Source organism: Psittacula echo, assembly GCF_963264785.1.
Source record: "Psittacula echo genome assembly, chromosome: 4".
NCBI classification, from domain to species: domain Eukaryota; kingdom Metazoa; phylum Chordata; class Aves; order Psittaciformes; family Psittacidae; genus Psittacula; species Psittacula echo.
The window spans coordinates 41,828,753-41,849,269 of record NC_137738.1 but is presented as its reverse complement, the minus strand read 5'-3'; the positions used below and the strand labels follow the sequence as shown (position 1 = coordinate 41,849,269).

Here is a 20,517-nt window from a genome sequence, read left to right as displayed (position 1 = left end):
TTATAAAAGCATCTGAGAAAATGCTGCACAGGTAGTTTACAGAAATAACAACACAACTGCTTCTCTGCCACATGTCAAAAGACAGCCAGGCTCTAACAGATTGCTTCATATTGAAAAAATAAAAATGAGTAGGGTGTATAGTGCTAAAGTTCTCTGTTTAACTTTAGTACTAGCTCTGCACGTATACTGCCATGCTGCACAGTGTGCCTATGTGAGTTACCATGTGGTGACAGACAGCTCTCATGGGGTTGCTCTGTGGTTTCCAAAGCACCATGCAAGCAATCTGTTTTCTCCAAAATTGCAGTCAAAACACCAACGCCTGTTGCTACCTCCAGGAAAACTTACTGGTTAGAGATTAAGAGACAGCATCTGCTACTTTCAACAGGTCTCCCTAACTCCTACTATACACGATGCAGCCTCTTTTTTAAAGGCTGCTAAGGAAGGATAAAGAAACCCTACCCCAGACCTACTTGTGAAGCTATCAAGAGCTGCATCACCAAATGGTTTCCATCCATAGCAAATTAGCCATTTTTTTTTTTTTTTACTTAAAAAGGAAAAAAAGAAAATAAAATATTGCCTTGAATTAGTGTAACATTACCACAAGTGAGTTAATTTTCACTGTAGGAGACACTGACTTGTTACGTTGTGGTCTGCAGCCCAGAACATGCTACTTGGTCATCTTCGGTTACCACAGCTCTGTGAAGAATAAATAAGAATTGGTCTAACACTTCGTTTTTGCTCATTTTCCATGTTTGCTTCAGAATGCTACAGTGAAAGTGAACATGATGATCCAGAAATAACAGACACGCCACCTCCCCCCTACACAGTCCAGCCAACACCACCTCCTTCGGTAAGTGTTACAGTAGGTGGCTTGTCTCTTGTTGCTTGTCTCTTGTTGAGGTGGTGGGCCTTTGAGGAATAACCTAAAACAGTGGCTAGAGATGTTCACCCTGTGTGCCTGTGAAATGAGCTGCACTGCCAGAAGCCTCACACTGTAGAAGAACAACTCCTTCGGATGGAAGAATATTTATCTTGCTGGAGAAAGGAAGGTGTTCACTCTGCCTCATACACACACTGTCTTTTCTTTGTGAGGTTTTTAACACACTGCCATAACCTAGTTTTTCATGCTATTCTTTTCTCTTTTTTTTATCTGTCTCAAATCTTCTTTCATTTTGTGACCCCAGTAGCATCATCCAACAGATTTATACTTATTTATTTTGAGAGTGTTGTTCTCAAGACTGATGAATTTGAAGCTGCTTTTGTGGCAGTGAAGGGAAAGAAGCCTCTTATTACAGTGATAAAATAATTTCTTTTTTTCTACCTCTGAAAAATAGACTATAAAAAATAGGCATCCTCCCTAAATCTGTGCTATTTTTTTCTCTCTTGCTGTAGTGTATTTGCTCAGAATATTCCTTCTTGCCTGGTTTAATTTCGTAAATTAGAATAAGCACTATGCACCTTTATGTGTCTAATCAAATTGACTCACCTAATTATTAGCTATTTATTGCTCTATTACTCTTGTTTCTGTATTATTGCTTTTCTCAGTGATCTCATCTCCACTTATGTGCACTTTAAGATATGAGGTTTACTGAATTCTGTGTTTAGAAATGAGTAATCTGTTTTTGGATGGTAATGCAGCTGAAATAAAGAATCATGAGTTCAAGCCCTTCCCTTCCCTAGCTGAAAGTTATCATCGAGGTTATGCAGTAATATACTTTGATCTGAGTCATCTCATTGTATTTCATGGAAGGGAAGTGTCTTCTGCCTTGTTGGTGTGGTACAGACTCCTGTACAGCATGCTGAAATGACATCCGGTAGCTGAGATGGGCACAGAGGCAGTGAAGTAGGAACAAATTTGAAATATACAGATGAGCTGAAGAAGCTTGTGTGATCACAGACAATATGAAAGGAGACTTCGTGCAGAGGATTGCTTGTCTGGCCTAAAGCTGGGAGCGTGTATCACACTGTCACCCACTTGTCCCCTTCTGTTACAGTCAGATAAGTCAGTATTCACTTCCTCTCCTGAAACAGTTGCCTAATGTTAATCACTGTAAAACAACTCACCTGGCACTCAGGGGGTGTGTGGTGTTCGCTGCTGTGTAAAATGTGATTCTTTATTGCCTGTATTAACTGGAAGATAAATGTGGCCTAGGGGCTATAAATATCAGGGGAAAATAGGAACCTTGGCAATATGTCTCCTAGAGTTATTCTGGGCCTAAGGCCGATAATGAAGAGTCTTGAATTTTATATCTCAGTGGCTTGCATTTAAGAGGCTGTAGATGTCTTTTCCATCTGCTCACCTCTAAGTGAATACTGCATTTTTCCAGCTGATGAGTTTTAAACAGGTGCTGTTTTTTAGTTTTCTGTTTTTCTGGCTTCCTGCTGCTTGTCAGTCTGTTGCTGCAGGAGCGATCTCCAGTTGTCTCGTTCCCATTTGCTGCTCTTGAGTGCTGGCCACCATGTTTTAGCAGGGGATGTATGGTGCAGATGTTGAGGTGTCCAGCTTCCTCAGCCTTTCCCCTAAAGATTATCTTGCCTCCAGCCTTTACCTCTCGCAGCTGACTTCCTTTCTCTTCACCCCCAGCTTAAAATCCCTTCCCTCACAGACAGAGGTTAGTGTCTCCTGAGCAAAGTTGTCATTTTTTCACCCCAGAGGCGGCCACTGGAATAAGCTCCAGCTGCCATATGTCTGCCCTATGCTCAGCTTGCTTGTGTTGTGGGGAGGAACAGTTAGTTACCAATGCAGCTGTGCTTGACTGCAGGTCAGAGTCTTTTAAATACCCATCTTAATGCCCCTTACCCTTCTGGAAAAATTCTGGAGCAAGAAAACGACTGGAAGGACTGGGAAAGCACAGCTTCTACTGGAAAGTCAATTTTAGGAGTAGAACTCTTGGTTGTCTCAGGGAAGGCTGGTTAAACATTGCTTGCTGTCTGTTTATTCACCACAGAGTGTTCGAATCAAGCTGTAAGGTCCCAGACATGTGATGGATTTGGGTTGATAGTTTGTGGGTACACCACTTTTGGAAGGACTGCTTGAATCTTTTCAGATTGCTACTGGAAAAGACATCCTGGAAAAGCAGCCCAGGACCAAAAATGCCACAGGTTAATTTCTTTTTATTATTTTTAGGTTTTTTTTTTTTTTTTTTTTTTTAAGTCAGATTTCTTCTTCCTGGGACGATTTTGCAAAATAGGAATTAGGAGCTATAAACATTTTGGAAAATCAAGCCAATGCTGTCTTTAGCAGAAAGGCCTTCAAACTTCTTGAGATCAACTCCAGACTGAAAACTATTAGTTTGGAAACTAATAGCCACTCAGGTGCAGGCTATGTTACATGTTACAGGTGTGGGGTTGTTTGTTGTTGTACTAGCACAAAGTTTTCACTGCTGTTCTGTTCTCTGCTGACCCATACTGCTTTGAAAGTTAAAAAAGTAGTGATCATGAGCTTTCTATATTTATTCATGCTTTTGGGTGCTGTGGAAGACAAAAGCAAGTCAGGAACAAGTAAACTTTAACATCTGTAGGAGAAAAGGTAAACTGACCATCTGCATTAATTTCTCCACATGTGAATGGATTTACAGTTCAAAAACCAGCAGCTATGTTGAGACAATAGATTGTAGCAGTCCCAAAAGAGCAGTTGAGGTGTTTCATGGTCATAATTTTTCTCTAAAAATGCCTAGAGACTCATTGATTTCCAATGGAATCCTTATTATCTGCTTGCTTCAACATCTGTTTTTTTAAATGTCTCCAAATGGAGATTTATTATTATACGGATGATTGCTAAACTTCCAAAGGAACCACTTGAGTAAGATAGATAAGCATTTGTCATGCCAAAGAAAAAAACCCACAACGTATGTAGAGAAAAAGAAACACATTCTGGAAGTCATCTTCATTCTCACCCACATTTTTTGTTTAACACACAATGAAAATGAAAACTAAAATATATTCCACCCACTGAGGCACAGTTTTCATTTCAATAGCATTTCCTTTTGCAGGGACTACTGCCAGAAAAATAGAGGTGTGATCTAACATCTTTCTTTTCTGTCTTTGAATAATTAAAATTAGACCATCCACACCCTGTGAGCAAGAACCTTTACTGTTCAGTTGCTTTACTGTACAAATGCTTCAACAACTTGTCTTTGTGATAGGAGCCCTTAGATGAAATGCTTTAGGTCACCTGTGTTCTGAAGGGTCATACATGCAGTTTATGACAGCATCTCCTTGTCCTTTAGGTTGCATTTATTAAAGTTTCAAATTTAAAAATGCACCTGAAACACAATGTTACATCTTGTAATAGGAATATAAATTAAATCTAGTCCCTCAGTGTCTGGGACAGTCTTGGAGGAAAGGCATTAAAAATTTACAAAAGTGAAGGAAGTGCTACAAACAGTGACCCACGATGTGTTATTGGTGGTCCTCATCTTCTGAATTGATTAGTAGCTACATGATACAGCAGGTTAGAAGCACAGGAAGACAAATCTGCTTTGCTTTTTTAATGTAAAAAGAAAGTAGTATACGTTACAGCAACACTGAATAGTAGAAGTTTATATATGATGACAAAAAAAAACACCTGTCACTGTGGTCTAGTTTATATGAATGCATCTTATTTCTAGTTTACTGCGTTATAAATAAGTATTCTAGTCTAGTCCCTCTGTTGTGTTTGCAGCTTGTCTGGGTTTCCCTAGAAACACCTTCTCAGTAATTTTCAATACTTTCAGTCTAGTTATCATCTGTTTTAGTTGTTAGATCTATTCTACGTAGGTATTGAGAATATAAACTAGCCAGAACTGTGGTCCATCAACTCTGGTATTTAGATTCTGGCATTAGCCCGTAGCAAATGATTTGCAGGAGTAAATTTCTGCAGTAGCAGATTCAAGAAATCTGTCATGATGATTTTGTCAAGATTTCTGATGATTTCTGCTAGAAGCTTCACTTTGAGTCTTTGTCTTCCTTTTTCTTCCATTACTTTATTACTGCCAGTAATCCTCTTAAAGGTATTTGTATGTATATTAGTGTGTTTGTGCATGTATTACTTGTGTATTTGGCTCTCTTGGCTCATATTTTCAGTGGTGTTTTGTGGCTAAGAAACAGACCAGTGCTAGTTCTTCTTGTGTGAGTTGTGTAGACCTGGGCATTTATTTGCTTGCCTGGGAATCTAAATACTTTGTTCTTCCTCTTAACCTGTCTTTACATGGAACTGTGCATCTGTCATATCCTTACTTATTAAAATCCTATCTTCTAATGATGACTGTTAGATGCCTCTGAGACATCTCTGGTTGTATGTCCTCTTCTTGAGGCAGGGTGACAAGTACATTAAGGAGGGCCTCAGAATGTCTTCATGATTTCTTATGTGCTTCTAGTGAAGTTTTGGTTCCCTTCCAGATTCATGAATGATGAATTTTAGCAGGTAATGAGCAGTACAAATATTATACCATTCTCAATTTCTTGCCCTCTGCTGCATGACTGACTGCTTTTTCTTTCTACCACTAAGTTGCCATCACACTACCGGTCAGCCTTTCTGCCTTGGTATATGGTTAGTCCCTTGAATGGACCAGGCAAAATGGCTTAGTGTGCTGCAAACGTCAAGGTACTTCAGTGTTTGGGCCCATTTCTGTCTATCTGTGGTAATGGCATTGGTGGATTTATTGAATGCTTCCGGAAAACTTCATGTTCAATGGCTAATTCAGACAATTCTGCACAGTTGATTAGACCAATAAAGTGAAGACAAAGTAAAGAGTGAATATGAGAGTAAGACCTAGCATAGAAAGCTATACTGAACACTATTTTTCTTTGGTCTTTTATTTCTGAACATTGTCAGGTTTTTATCTGTTTTATCTTTGGCTTCCTTTTAGCTTTTTTTCTGAAGTTACTGCTCTGTAGAAGATTGAATGCTGTAACTCAGGCCTGTTTGGATGGACAATTAATCAGATTATATAATGTTTTCATCGACATTTCATCTGCATATCTATAAAATGTGCAACCTAGGAACAGGAGTAACTTGGAAACAATTTTTCTTTTTTCTCCCCCCACCCTATTTGTTTCTGAAAAGCAGGATCAGCAGAAGTCTTCTTTCACCTCGATTCTATCAAATGAAGCATCTTGTTCCCTCTCTTCTTCTGAAAGCACTTTCAACTCCCAAGAGTCATCTTCTTCCTTGACATCCAAAGTGGTTTATTCCGAGAGGCAGTCCTGGCTTGACCTAGTTAACAGCTCTGCCATAGAAGATGGTGATCAGCCTTTAACTTTCTGTGTACAGATTCACTCTGATGAGCCACCAGAAGCAGACTGCGGAGAAGTGGCAGAAAGCCAAGAGGCTGGGCTTGCCAAACCGAGTGGTGGATCCCCAAACTCTTTTTTAGGTCCGGATACACATTGTCTAGCTGTGCCAGATGCAATAGGACAGAGATCACTAGCCAAAGGTGAGCTAATGAGATTTTTTTTGTCTGCAGAGCCATACGTTGTGGGAGCTCAGGGGTTTTCTTCAACTTCCTTTCCCCTTCCTTCCTTTATGTTCTTCACTGAAGAGTTTTCCAGTGGCATATCATTTATAACAAATATTTGATTTATTAGGCACTAAATATAACCTAGTATCTAACTTGTAAGTACCTATACAGCTTCTCTCAGATTTTACCTCTATGTTAAGATCATAGCCTCTGTACAAAATCCCAAAGTAGATGTACTTTTATTAGCTTTCTTTATTTCAATACAAATGTCTTATTAGTTAGGACTGAATCAACATTTTAAGACAGTGTGTCACAGAACTGACACCCTAAGCAAAATGGCATATGCAGGAAGTGGTAAATATGGGGTTGGGTCAATCCAGTTTTAAAAATAAAAGCAGTTGTGTTTACTTCCAGTACATATTTCCTATTTGTTTCATTGAACTTCATTGTAATCAAGAGGAAACAACTGCAGTTCTGAACCAGAAAGTCCATTAAGACTGGATTTTGTTTAAAGAAATGGGTATCTGCTTAGGTATCCTTCTACCAAAATGTATTGCTAAATTAAAAAGGTGGCAGAGTTCCAGAGTTTGGTTGCTGTTACTGTTAATAACTCTCCTGCCATAGCAAGGCAATATGTCTTGCCTTTTGAGCAAAGCTGCTTTTTCCTGTATTAAAAGCAGTTGAAGCGTAAGAGGTGTTTCTGGCATGCAATGTGCTGAAGTGAGAAGATGCACAGCATGCTGCCTAGAGAGGCAATACATAAGGAAGCAACGATGTTCTTGTGCATCAGCTCTACCCATTATCCCAAATCCCTCTAGAGATTTGAAGCAAGGAGCACTGTTGTCTCAGTACAATGCAAACTAAAGGTTCATCCAAAAGTTTGGGCTGAAGGTAATGCAAAGGTGGAAAGAAACAGTACGGGACTCACTAAGTACTCGGGGTTTTTCTCTGTAGATGAACTCAGCACTGACTGAAAAATGACAGTCTGAGGCACATTAGGTGCATTGTCAGTCTCCCAATTGTTTTACAAACATAAACAGTTAACATGCCTTTAGTTTGTCCTATGTTTTTCTGTTTTTACAAGAAAAAAATAAAAGGAAATTGAGCAAAGTACGGATTCCATCAAAAGTGAAAATTAATTCAGAGGTTTTTGCGCTCAGCTTCAGCATCCATCTTCTAGGCGGCTCTGCTAGAGACCTGTAGCAATGAAGATCAGTAAAAATTAAATCCAATAGTGTACTTTTTGTGTGTGTGTGTGTGTGTGTGGCAAGAAAGAGCAGATGTTTTGAGAGAATTGCTGTGGAATCTAATTTCTGTAAGTTCTGGCATTGCAAGTAGTGAAAAGGCTGGGGCTTGTAGAAATTGGGTCCCTAATGAAAATGTCACAAAGATGTATTAAGCATATTGCCTTCTGTAATTCTGAGTGAAATTTGACTAAGTAATGCCTTAGGTACATTAACAGGTACATTCAAGTGGATTGTTGAATTGTAGGTCATATATGGCTAAGTAGCTTATAGATCCTGTTGAGCAAGATGCAATGGCTGCTGTTCAGAAACCTAAACTTTTGCTTAGAATATGGTACTTTGGCATTGTCAACAACCATGCAATAATGCATAAGTTAATACTTTCCATCATAGCTATGAGGGTGACAAGTACTTTTATGGATAGTCATAGAATTAGCATGACACATTCATAATCACAGTATAGTTTGACAGGCTTGATAATACTAACCAATAAAACCAATACAAATGTAAATCAAAGCACATTTTGGTATAGTCCTGCCCTTTGCAAGCTGGTTTTATTTTCCTAAAAATATTTCAAGGGGAATGGATTCTTCTACTGCTTACTGCTTAGCTAATGTCCAACCCTTATTGCAGCACATTTCCACCCTAACCAGGCCAGTGATCTCTGATGGAATTCCATAAATAGGTCATTTTAATGGGACTGTCACTATAGAAACCATATAACCTCACTAGTTACTGTCTGCATCATAACCCATTATTGAACAAGCAAGATGTGCAAAATACGTGTGTTTTTTCTTTCCTTTATCAGTGTGCGTACTAGGGGGAGGAGAGAGAGGGTGTTGGTGTGTGTGACCTTCCCCCCTAATGGCCACTGAAAAAATCCATGAAATAATGTGCAAGGATATTAATTAAGCTGCCACAATTTGAGAATTTGAGAATGAGGTAGAAAACAAGGATTAACATAAAAATAGCATTTAAGTTCCAAACGAAAATTATCAAAAAGGATGCAATTCTGGTTCTGTGGCTTTTCCTCCAAGAACTTCCCCCTCCAGCTAGTTGATAACTCTTGTTATCAGTGAAACAAGAATATATACTTCAGTGCAGTCGGTATTATTTGCATTTCTAAACTGTGCATTTCTGACAGCTCATCATGTTTCAAAGCAATGAGACCGCATCCAGGAGAACAGGTTCATCTTGCATTGAAATCTGTCCTGAAAGAGTGTCCTGTCCACGTTTAGACGGCCCTTCTGTTGTCAGAACATCTATTTGGTCTTTGAACCCACTCCCCACAAAGCCTTCATGTTTGTCCATGCTCTCCCCTTCTCCTTGTGAGGATAGGAAAACTGTCCACTCTGCTTTGTGGCCACATTCTGCTTAGTAAAACCCCATAAGGAATTTTTAGTTGTAGTTGATAGCAGCCTAGAACAGAGGGAAAGGTTTTCAAGAACTGAAGAGCACTTTTGTTGGCAAAAGTCAGACATGGAGGCCAGTGTGGCAAAAGCTGGTACCTAGAAGGCAGAAAGAATAGGTGTGGCTTTGTGGGAAGAGCTTATAATGAAATTACAAAAATAGTGAAGAAACCTCAGTGATGAGTTAAACAATGAAAGAAAAGTTTCTCAGAGATATATGGATGAATCTCTGCAAGAGAAACTACAGATTCAATTAAATGATCATGGATTACTTTTTCAATTAAATTATTTAATGAAATCTGCTAAGCAGCTGTTTCTGGTGAAGGGTGCTGTACCATATGATATTTTAAATGACCTTTCCAGACACTTTTAGTGATGTTATGACCATTCTCAGCGCCAATTACTAGGGGAGTTTATATACCAGAGAGTAATACAAAGGTACAAAAAAGGAGAGTTTAGCAGTTTTGTCTTTTGAAAGATCATCATTATATTTCCATTTACTTTGTGGGAATACTTAATATTAAGTATTAGTATTGAGCTCTGTGTTGCAGCTTGCTACGTGCACAGTGACAAAGGACCCAAAGCTGCCTGTGACACAAAGAAACCAAAAGGTAAACAAGAAATGGTTGAGAACACAAACAATTATATGACTACGTGCTCTGTATCCAGAAGCTGGCCTTGGCCTGTTCAGGGTGGCTAGATATGCTCTGCAGCCAAACTCCATTCTTTTTATTTCTTCTGGTACCCACTGGAACAAAAAGGTACCTGATTATGACCCATGACCACCATTTTCAGAAACTATGATAACAAAAGGAAGAAACAGAAACTGAGAGGTTATTATAAAAGAACAGGAACATATTGTATTTATTAGGGGATCTTCTACTATAATGATAACATCCTTTTTCCTTGCATTTTCTGAGGGTTTATTATCATGTTAAGTTAATAACTCTTGGCAAGAAATCCTTATGGTACCACTTCTGGTTTATTTTACCTTAGTGCACAGAAGCTGGTAGAAATGGGTGTGCTGGTATTTTGAAAAACATGGGAAGTTTTTTCAAACACCACCTGAATTTTGTCTGGGCTGATTTTATGGGAAGGAGTTGGTTAAATAGGAGCTGGACGCATTCAATTCCTTCTTTTCTCAGAACCGACATCCTCTTCCCCTCTGGAGTCTGCCTGTGCCAGTAATAGCCAGAACAGATCCTCTGATGTGCTTTGGCCCCTTAGTTCCTCTACAAAAAGTTACAGAAAATGGCTAGACCATGACTGGGATTAGCCAAGAAGTAGGCCTTTCATGAGAGCAACTGTGTAGAGAAGCAACTGTGTTTGTTTGAATGACTATTTTGTTTCTCATCAAAAAGGCCTTAAAAATCACAGTGAAAACTGTGGTGGTACGGTTTTCTGAACTCTCTGAAAAAGAGATATTTAGTGTTGTTTCCATTTCTCTCACTATCTGTTAAAATGCCATCCCTCGCTGCTGAATCCACTGTACTGTTAAAGTCAAGAGCATTTAACTGCTGATGGTAACTTACTTCTCCTATTATTTTCTCTCACTCTCTCTTAACTTAGATTTTGTAAAATATATTCTGTTAGAGGCGGTTTTCAATTTATAGCGCTCCTTCTGCCATGCATTCCCTATTTCTGTATCGTCACCACTCGGAAACCATCAGCTTGATTTTTCACAGCTGCTTTTTGAAAAGTTCTGGATAATTTCACTTTCGTGGGCTTAAAGAGCTTTAAAGTTGAGATTATAGGATGGCTCCTGTACTGCTGCTGCAAGGTGGGGAGTCTCAATACCTTAATGTCTCCCACCTGGGGCAAGCTGGCCAACAGGAAGCTGGAAGTTGAAAATTGAGGAGGTGAAAAGCTGGACTGTTGAACCCCTGGCAGCTTGCTCTTGTCTGTGATATCTCCTGTTAGTTAGAGGGAAATTCCGGCTAAGTGGCATCAAGCCACAAAATTGTTTCACATCTTCTGAAACAGAATTTGTCAGAAGTTATGACTTGCTTGAAATATTACTTATTTTCCTCACCCCAACATAGAATATCACTTTCTTTTGAACATTACAATATCTCAGGGCAGAATTTCCCTTTTCCTCAGGTCAGCACTGGTTATTTTCCAATCTCCTCTGTGAAGTCTGACAAAGTTAAAAAGCCATATGCTACAGAAGTGTTCCAGAAGTGCAATGAAGCTTTAGCAGGCTGCAAGGCTTGGGGTGAAGAGCATGGTGAAGGATACAGGAAGACTGATCCTTCCGGTGTCATCACTCAGCAGAATTGATTAGTCAATACTGCCAAGGGAAAGGAAAAGTGCAGAATGCATATGTTCTCCTGTATGCATGTACATGCCCATAAGTGCACACAGTACCTAATAACTTTCCACTGTTGTTGTTTGTTCCTTAACACTAATCATTCAGTAGGTCCTGAGAGAAAAATGAATGTATTTAATCTCTAAAATAGGATAAGATAAAGAAGTGCTGTAGTAGCATTTCTGTTTCCTAACTTGCATGCCTGAGCCAGAAAGTGGTTAGCTTGAGAAGTAGTAGCAGACCAGATAACTTGCAATATTTTATTTTGAAGTGATTTTAAATGTGCCTGAAGTTAGCTGTGTGACCTGGCTTGAAAAACTTACGGCAAAACAGTGTTAGTGGGGCCCAACCTGCCCATGTTATTAAGAACTTTTGCCAGTGGAATACATCCATCAGTATAAACCTTCAGAGGTTAACAAAGCTTAGGGAGGCTGAAGCTGACAACTTACTTCTTCTCACATCAGGGCCTGAGCTTGCATACTATGTGTTTTTTACATAAAGTTTCACTTTGTGATGAAAAGCAAATACTTAGTAACAATTCAGTAGTATTGGCTAGACCGCCCTGGTTTCACAGGAGGAATCCAAATCACCGAAGTCTGGTGAATGCCTGTGCTTCTGATAGGAACTTCTTCATCTGCAGGTCAGTGCTCTAACTGCAAGCGAATTAAACAATAACAAGTTCTGGGAAAATGTGCTGTGAATATGTGAATCCAGAGGAAGAAGTCCAGTCTGTGTTTAAGCCTTTAAGTTACGTGCCTTTATCTCTGTTATCCAACCTTAATTTTCTCTCAGGTGTTTTATGGGGAAAACAAGCAAGCAAACTACAGGTAGTGCTTGCTTTGTTTACTTTGGTGGCATTAAGAGCCCTGTGAAATATGTAATGCACCACTTTGTGAGTGAGGAGAAATATATTTTCTTATCACAGGTGATTTTATTGGGCTTGTTAATTGATTGTTAGACATAATGCCTCTCCCTTCTTCCATTACCTCTCCCCTTTCCAGATTTACAACATCAATTTAGTGTGTTCAGTGGCAGCTTCAAGCCTGCAAAATGTGTGCTTTTGCTTTCTGAGTTTGGCTCAGGGGAACTCAGGACATTGAAGGTAAAAGTCCAGATATGTATTAGACAGTGTGACCTCAATCTATAGAGGTTTATTGGTGGTCATACTCTTTGTCAATAACCACAGTATCTGTTTCTATGCAAAAGCACAGTATTAAGTCTTGTTTTTTCTGTGCTGTTATAGGATCATAGAATGGTTAGTGTTGCTCAAGGCCCTGTCCAGCCCAGCCTTGAGCACTGCCAGGGGTGAAGCATTCACAACTTCGTTGAGCAACCCATTCCAGTGCCTCTCCATCCTCACAGCAAAGAACTTCTTCCTTATATCCAACCTGAATTTACCCTGTTTAAGTTTGAACCTATTACCCATTGTCCTATCACTACAGTCCCTGATGAGGAGTAGCTGTCTCTGTAGGAGAACACCACCTTGCTGTTGATCCTTGTGGGAGAAGTTCACTGCTCATCAGTGCAAAAAAGATGGAGACTAAAGTACTACATAACTCTTACCTGGCTCTACACAGCCTGCAAGTTTCACTCATGCTTGTTTTCCAACTGTTTCCTGAAATCCCATCTAGCTGCTACACTGTCACCCCCTTTATCCACCTAATCTGAAGAATGTGGCAAATTCCTTTCCCTCTGGAATTACCTGATCATGATCAATCCTTTGGGGGTAGAACTAGTGGAATAATAAGAAAAAATGAGAGGAGTTTAAGGTTGCAACCTTGAAAGAATGCAGGAGCTGAGTGTGTATTGATGGTTAAGTACATCTTCTGGTAGCTTTTCCTGGGCTTTTCTGACTTTGGCTCCATTCTTTTCTGTGCTGAATGTTACTGTCCTCTTCATCTTCACCCACAATGCATGGAAGAAGAGTGTTCAGTGAGGGTGTTTCCGCACGCTTGCTGCTTTGTAACCCTTTTAGGAAACTGAGGAGCATAATAAGTTAGACTTAAGAAATATCTGGAGCAGGGACTTTATGTCGCCATGGCTTGACTATTTTTTAAAATTGCTATACAGGATCAATGGAAAGCTTTTTCTGCTTATGTGCTTCTTAGATATTTGATAAAGGTCAATTTATCTCTCATAGTGATACTGTGTACAGTCCTGATGGGTAATGTCTACAGTAGAGTTGAGCTAGTCCTGTGCAGGAGTTGGCTAATGAAACAAACAGCTGCTTCATCCCAGGAAAGTAGGCAGGAAGCTAGTTTTATAATTACGAGCCTCATGGCATGAGCTGACAGTTTCCAGGAAATACTGCTGCTGTGTATTGTGCCTTACACTTGCATTTTTTTCCTATTTCCCGCAGCTTGTTAAATATACAGCAGTTCTCTTTTTCCTCCCCCAGCACTGTACCAGTGTTGGACACTATATTTAGTTCTTGTCAAGTTACAGCAGGTTTTTTATAACGACAAAATAGTGGAAAAAAGACCAGCAACACAGTGAAGGCAAATATTTGTAGCATATCATAAACTTCTCTTGTAACCTAAGTATCTAGAAAGAACTGGGGTGTAGGAGGATGCTGTTCTTTTTAAAACATGGAAAAGATAAGCAGCAGTCTCCTAAGTGTGGTGATATGTCGAAGCCTTTATGCTGCAGCATAAGCGAACAAAAGGACTTCTTCCTTTTGTTGAGAAAAAATTTTCTGACTGAAGAGGGTTTAGAAAAGTCAATGTTTAACTTTCTGATAAAAGAAAAAAGTCCGCAGCCAATTTGATTGTCACATGAAGGACTGCAGTTGAGAAGAAGCACCACCACTATCCCCAGTGAAATAAACCCAGATGTTATCCCAGTGGATCTTGAGGGATTCATTAGCACCCTGAAAACATCAATAACTTTAAGATTTTCCTTTAGCTAACACTGAAGTAGAAAAGCCTGCAGTGTGGGCTGAGGGACAAGAAGACAGTTGCAGTCTGTTGCTGAATATGCCCTTCTGCCAAAACACATAACTCATATATGCCTGGTACATTTTTAGATTCTGACTGTTCATTTTTAAGTTATTTTATTCTGAAAAAAGTCTTTGCTTCAGTTTTTATCTTAAGATTCTTCGTTCTCAGCTGTTTACTAGCTTTTCCTTCATTTCCTCTCTGTCATGGAAGATGGTGCTGCAGCCTGGGAGCCATCAGAATAATTAAAGTGAAGATAATCATGGCTTTGTTGTAAGGCACCACAGTGAATTCTGTGCTGCAGTCTGTGAAACTCAGAAGTTAGGCACTATGTGTTCCAAGGGTTCTTGCTTTTATATGTTTTCTATATATGTTTTCTAGGGACCTTCTCTTGGGTCCTCTGAAATGTCCCTATGCTTTATTTCATTGTTCAGGTTTTTTTAAATTCTGGTTTAAAACCTGGCAATGAATTGGTACACCAAATAGAATTTGACCTGTTAGTTGCCAGGTAGAAATGTAATTCATTTTGTGCAGCATGTAAGGAAGGGTAGATGGGTATAAATGTTATCAAAGTTGTTTTCATTCAAATGTAGCATTACTGACAGTTGTTCACTCTGTGATATACTTGGAGCATGAAAGCAGCACTCTACCAGTGGAAATGTATGCTCATATCTGTTTGGATCACAACCTGATTCTTAAAAGCATTTGAGTTTGGTAATATGTTTTTCTTATATGCATTATTACCCTATAAGTTACCCTAAAAATTGCCCTTAGTTTTAACTCTAATACCAATACCATGACTTTTTGACTTGGATAAGAGCCTTCCTGATGGCTGAACTTAACATTTCCTGCCACATCCATGTCCTCATACCCAATCTATATTTTCTTTGCAGATCAGGAAAAATGTGATAATGATGAGATGGAGCGACTTTACAAGTCATTAGAACAAGCAAGCCTGTCTCCCATTGGTGATCGTCGGCTGTCAACGAAGAAGGAGCTTAGGAAGTCATTTATCAAACGCAGCAAAAACCCCTCCATTAATGAGAAGCTCCACAAAATTCGAATGCTGAACAGCACATTAAAGGTGAGATTGCAGAGCTGGCCAATGAAAAGCCTGAGAGAAAGAAACAGTCTGGCTAAAAAAAGCAGCAAGGCTAGACTTTAGCCAAACGCTAATTACATGTTTACTTAAAGCCCCAGAGAATTTGGTTAAGCTTTTGAAACTGTTTTCTACTTCATTCTGAATACTGCTCTGTGTTTTGTTGTTCAATTTGAACTGGAAGCAGAGGCAATAGTTCAGAAGGAACCCTTCTTGCAGAAGTTCCAGCCCACTTGGAAAATTTAATAAAGACAGCTTCTTTTAGCTGGAAAACTTGCAAGCTCAGCTGAATATACTAAACAGGGGAGCCTTAAAAAAGGAAGAGCAGACAAAGTACATTGACGATAAAGCATGAAAATGACCCTGAGCCAAAAAAAGTTTTCCTTATGTGATTATTGGAGAATGTACAGGATGTGCCAAAGCTATTGTAAAGACCTCCTGTAACTAAAATATTTTTAATAACAAAAGCATCCTGCTTTTATTTTGGAAATGTATCATGATCTGAATGTGTCGTGGGGGGGTGGGTTCAGGGGTTGTTCCATGAAAGGGCCAGTAAATCTATCTAGAATGTGGGGATTTATGGGGCTGTTTACTCGCCAGCATCAAGTATCACGGGATTTCAAAACCTGCTTCTGAATGGTACTGAGGGAAACAGAAAGCTTAATCATAGCATTTAAATTGTAAGGAGAAGAAAGAATAATGCAAACCTGGGGCTTCACTTGTTTCTTTTTCTATGCATTAGAAGCAGAAATTGAATATCTTTTTTCAAGTGTGTGTATTTAGCTTCAGGCATTATAAGCTGAAAAAATGCATGTAAAAACTTCTATCAGTGCAGTCATTGATGTTATTATTAGTTGCAATGGGAGGCTTGGTTTTGGCATCTCAGCCTGTGTTAAAATTCCTGAAGATACAGTCGAAGAGATGAGTGAGTCTAGAGGCCTTCTTTCTGGTCTTTTGAGACCTGGTGAAGTCTTTCCTCGTCTTCAGTGACATGGTACTGACTAAAGCAGTATTCACCTGCACCAGCAAAAAAGTGAGCCTATCGTATAACAGAAACTTAGTTTAAAAAATATGCCTATTTTATGGGACAGCAAGCTAAATATAGAAAATACTTCAAAGTGTTCCCTCATAGGAGCCTCCCTAAAAAATCTAAGAACCAGTTAGTACAAAATGGAGTTCCATCATCTTGTGGGACAATCAGTTTCTTTAGTATGGAGCTGAAAGGAAGCCTTACTGGCAGACATGAGCAAGGAGAACAGCTTTATGTTGATTGAGCATGGGAGTATTATATAAGGTGTGATTAGCAGTATTTATAACCTTAGGTTTGTCTAACACTTGCATTTAATATAGAAAAATAATTTTTGGAGTGTGCATAATGTATAAAATGTGTTGATCTTTTTTTGCTTTCTCCAAACTAAGAAATTGGAGTATTGACAAGACAAATATAGTGCAGAAATTTTCTCACAGAGTTCTATACATAGCAGTGTTTAAGTTAGCCTGTCTGGAAGGCAAATGCCTGCAGTGAGAAATTGCTATATTTTTGCATCAGTAGGACTATGTGCTTTTAAAGTCAATTTTCTTAATGTGTTACATGAGACATGAGATAATTGGAAATGATCTATTGGAAATTGAAAAATCAGGATTTTTCGTTATCTGATCCATATTTCCTCTGCTTTAATTAAAGCCCTATTAGTTTGAGAAGTGATTTACGCAAGATTCAATGTAATTTTAATGTTGGACTTTTGACTCCACATCTTTAACAACAGCTGCTACAACATATCATTAACAAAACATGCTTTGCATAGCTTGGAAGAGAGGGAAGCTGTGTGCAAATGCATCACAGTCTTAATGAATGTGGGAAACACATTTAGTGGTACAGGAAGAATTCTATGACATTGCTTTTGGCCACCAAGTTCGTCCACTGAAAATACTCTTCTCAACCTTCTACTTTCATGCCTCCTCTTCTCTTAGGCTAACTGTGCATATATCTGCATCAATGCCAGAAGCCTTCTTCCTTCTTACAAGGCTCTTCTTACGAGGCTTCTTCTTTAGGTCTTGAGGGTAGGACCTGTGTAAGTTGAATAAGCTTTTGTGTTTAAAAAGAGGCTCAGGCATAAGAGGAATTAGAGTAGCTGATAGTTCATTAGACAAATACTGGGATGCAGATGTGTAAGCAGCAATTGCTACTATCAGGGAAGTGTTGTGAATGTGTAGGAATTTATTCAAGGTGTTTTCAAAGCAGCTACTAGCACAGAGTGTCCTTAGGTGTGATAAAACTGATGGCAGCAGAAGATGGTTGGAACTCTTCTGTTGCTCTCAGATATTGGAGGGTAATGGAGATGAACAAAAGCAGTAAGAGTTTGTTAGTGCAGCATGTTGCCTCCATTAAGAAACTGTAGCTGCTAACTAAGGCTTCTTTATCTTGTGGTCTGCTGCATGGATAAGCAACAAGGGCATGAAAAGCAGGGAGCTTTGTTGTGTCAGAAAATGTGAGGACAGCAATGACTATAAGTATCTGAAAGGAGAGTGCAAAGAAGGCAGAGCCAGGCTCTTTTCTGCAGTGCCCAGTGGCAGGACCAGAGGCAATGGATGAAAACTGACACAAAGGAGGTTCCCTCTGAACATCAAAAAATGCTTTTTTATGGTGAGGGTCAATGGGAACTGGAACAGGTTGCCCAGAGAGGCTGTGGACTCTCCATCCTGGGAGATACTCAAAAGCTATCTGGACATGGTCCTGGGCAACTTGCTGTAGGTGGCTCTGCTTGAGGAAGGGGGTTGGAGCAGATGCCTTCTGGAAGTCTCTTCCAATTTCAACCATTCTGTGATTCTGCGACATAAAGTGTCTCAGTGCCCCTATAATAGTGACTTCTCACCTCTTACAATTGAAGCGGGGTTCTTGCAATTTATGGTCTGAGCTGCTTTGTTCTAAAAGTAGAGACTGGATTTATTAGTGGTAGCTGGTGGTAGATGTATTAGCAGCCATGTGTCCTAGATACTCTACTGCCAGTGCACAGATTATATCCAAAATTATTTTCTGCCTAGCTGCCAGAGAAGAGACATTTATGATTTCTTCAGTGAATAAGTATTTTTTGAGACAGTTGGAACTGGTGTGAAATGCAGAAACAAACATTGTTGTGTCTAGTTTAATGCAAGTACTAACTTGTGAGACAGCATAGCAATGTCTAATTTTCACATGAATCCTCTCTCATGAAGCTTTGCTAAGAACCTTATAAAGCAATCTACATGAAATCAAAATCTGGCCTTCAAATGGGATGGATTTCTGCTGTGGATTTAACTTTGATCTGTGATCTAAAAATGGGAACAAGTTGCCAGGAGAATGGATAATTGTCACTTCTTGTGACATGGTTCTCTAATGTTCCCAAATTGGTTTTGATCTGGACAATGAGCTTGATTGTTTCTGTGGGAAATAACCACTTATTCTCTTCCTAGTGTAAGGAGCATGACCTGGCCACAATTAACCAGTTGCTAGAGGACCCAAAGTTGACAGCAATGAAGTACAGAGAGTGGAGGAACACAAACATCATGCTGGTCCAAGATATTTATCAGCAGCAGGAGGCCCAGGATGTATCCACAGAGAATAGCGAGGAGCAAGAGATGACTCCACAGCCTATCACTGAAAGTTCTATCTGAGGCCATGTTTCAAAAGGTTCATTGCAAGATTTTCCCTCATGGATCTTCACGTACAGGCACTTTAAACTGCTGCATTTTGAAGTTTTTTTTTTCCAAGTGTTCTTCGAAAGGAAAACAACCCCTTCTCCACAGCTTTAATACCTCTTGCAAAATTCATTTCATGTCAAAAGGGCAAACCCCCCAGATTAAAAAAAACATGCCTGAACCTGGGCGGCATACCTAAAAAGACTGCCTTATGAAGAAGCGAATAAATGTTTTTCCATCTTTGGAGAAGTAAGTTAAATATGTCCAACTCCTGGAAGTCACAGAACTGTGTAATAGGTACAGTATAAATGAGAGATCTTTGGGGTTGTTTAAACCATGTAACTTACCCTTAAAGGAAGCTAAACACAATGCCAGCAGGATGTAGTCTACTCTCCACATTTTTACCCTGTAAGGTAACCTGATGTATGCATTTTCATCTCTACCTTCACTTTCACAACTCTACAAGTTTAAACTCAGACAAGTAGAATAGTAATTATGCATGAGTTTATACTACGGACACCTGTCAGGCACCTGGTTTGTGCTCTGCCTCATGTTTTATGTGTTTGAAATTTATTTATGGACCAGACCAAGGTATTGTCTTTCTACATGAATAAGAGAAGGTCTCTCAATGTTTGCTAACATGTAACTTACTTTTCAGCGAGGCAGCTAATGCTTCAACAAGTTCGATTATTCTTGAGGACTTGGCAGAATTGCCTTGGAAGATTATTTTCTTCTTTCTTATTTTTGACTATTGGGAACATATGAGGTACAAGTTCATCCCAGATTCCTACTTAGGAAGGTGATCAAATTCACAAGGCAGAAGCTAAATAATTAAATCCCTGATGTGGACCTGAAAGTGTAAAACAGAGCTGCAAATATTTTTGTAAATATATGTCATTTTATGGCTTATATGAATGTGACTATGTACTGTATATATGTTTTATTTATATATTTATATATGCTAATTTCCTGATGTAGATAGGCACACAAGGACCAGATCCACCCAGATGAGAGTGCTTACAGGTTGACTTGAAATGCCTCTTTGGTTTTCGTTCCATTATGTGTCACTGTAATGGTTCTACAGCTGAGATTACTCTGAGACATTTGTTGTAACTTTTCCTTCGGTCTTTCTAGGTTTGAGTTTTAGATGAAGAAAATCTGTACAACTTAGGCCAGGAAAGTAAGTTTTCTAGAAAGATTCAGAATTTCCATTAGGGCAAACAATAATAAGTATGTTAAGAGGTTTGCTGTAGGATCATAATTTTTTGACTTAATTGTTCTCAGTAAGCCAAACCAAACCCTAAGCTTGAGTTTTATCCTTCTCATTTTCTGCATATGTATAAATATGAGGAACTTTGCAGAGTGCTGAATATTAAAAGGCAAGAATTAGCCCTCCATCCTCAAAT

At 39.2% G+C, this 20,517-nt stretch overlaps 1 protein-coding gene across 1 annotated transcript in view; it reads left to right on the top strand.

Moving 5' to 3' along the window:
• Positions 1 to 20,056, top strand: part of IPCEF1 (interaction protein for cytohesin exchange factors 1) — a 41,149-nt gene extending 21,093 nt beyond the window's left edge. The window contains exons 7-10 of the mRNA XM_080615777.1: positions 762 to 850; positions 6,050 to 6,416; positions 15,231 to 15,421; positions 18,887 to 20,056. Coding sequence (XP_080471903.1) covers positions 762 to 850; positions 6,050 to 6,416; positions 15,231 to 15,421; positions 18,887 to 19,087 — 848 coding nt within the window. The 3' untranslated portion in view covers positions 19,088 to 20,056. The remainder of the gene's footprint in view (positions 1 to 761; positions 851 to 6,049; positions 6,417 to 15,230; positions 15,422 to 18,886) is intronic.
• Positions 20,057 to 20,517: the final 461 nt, after the last annotated feature.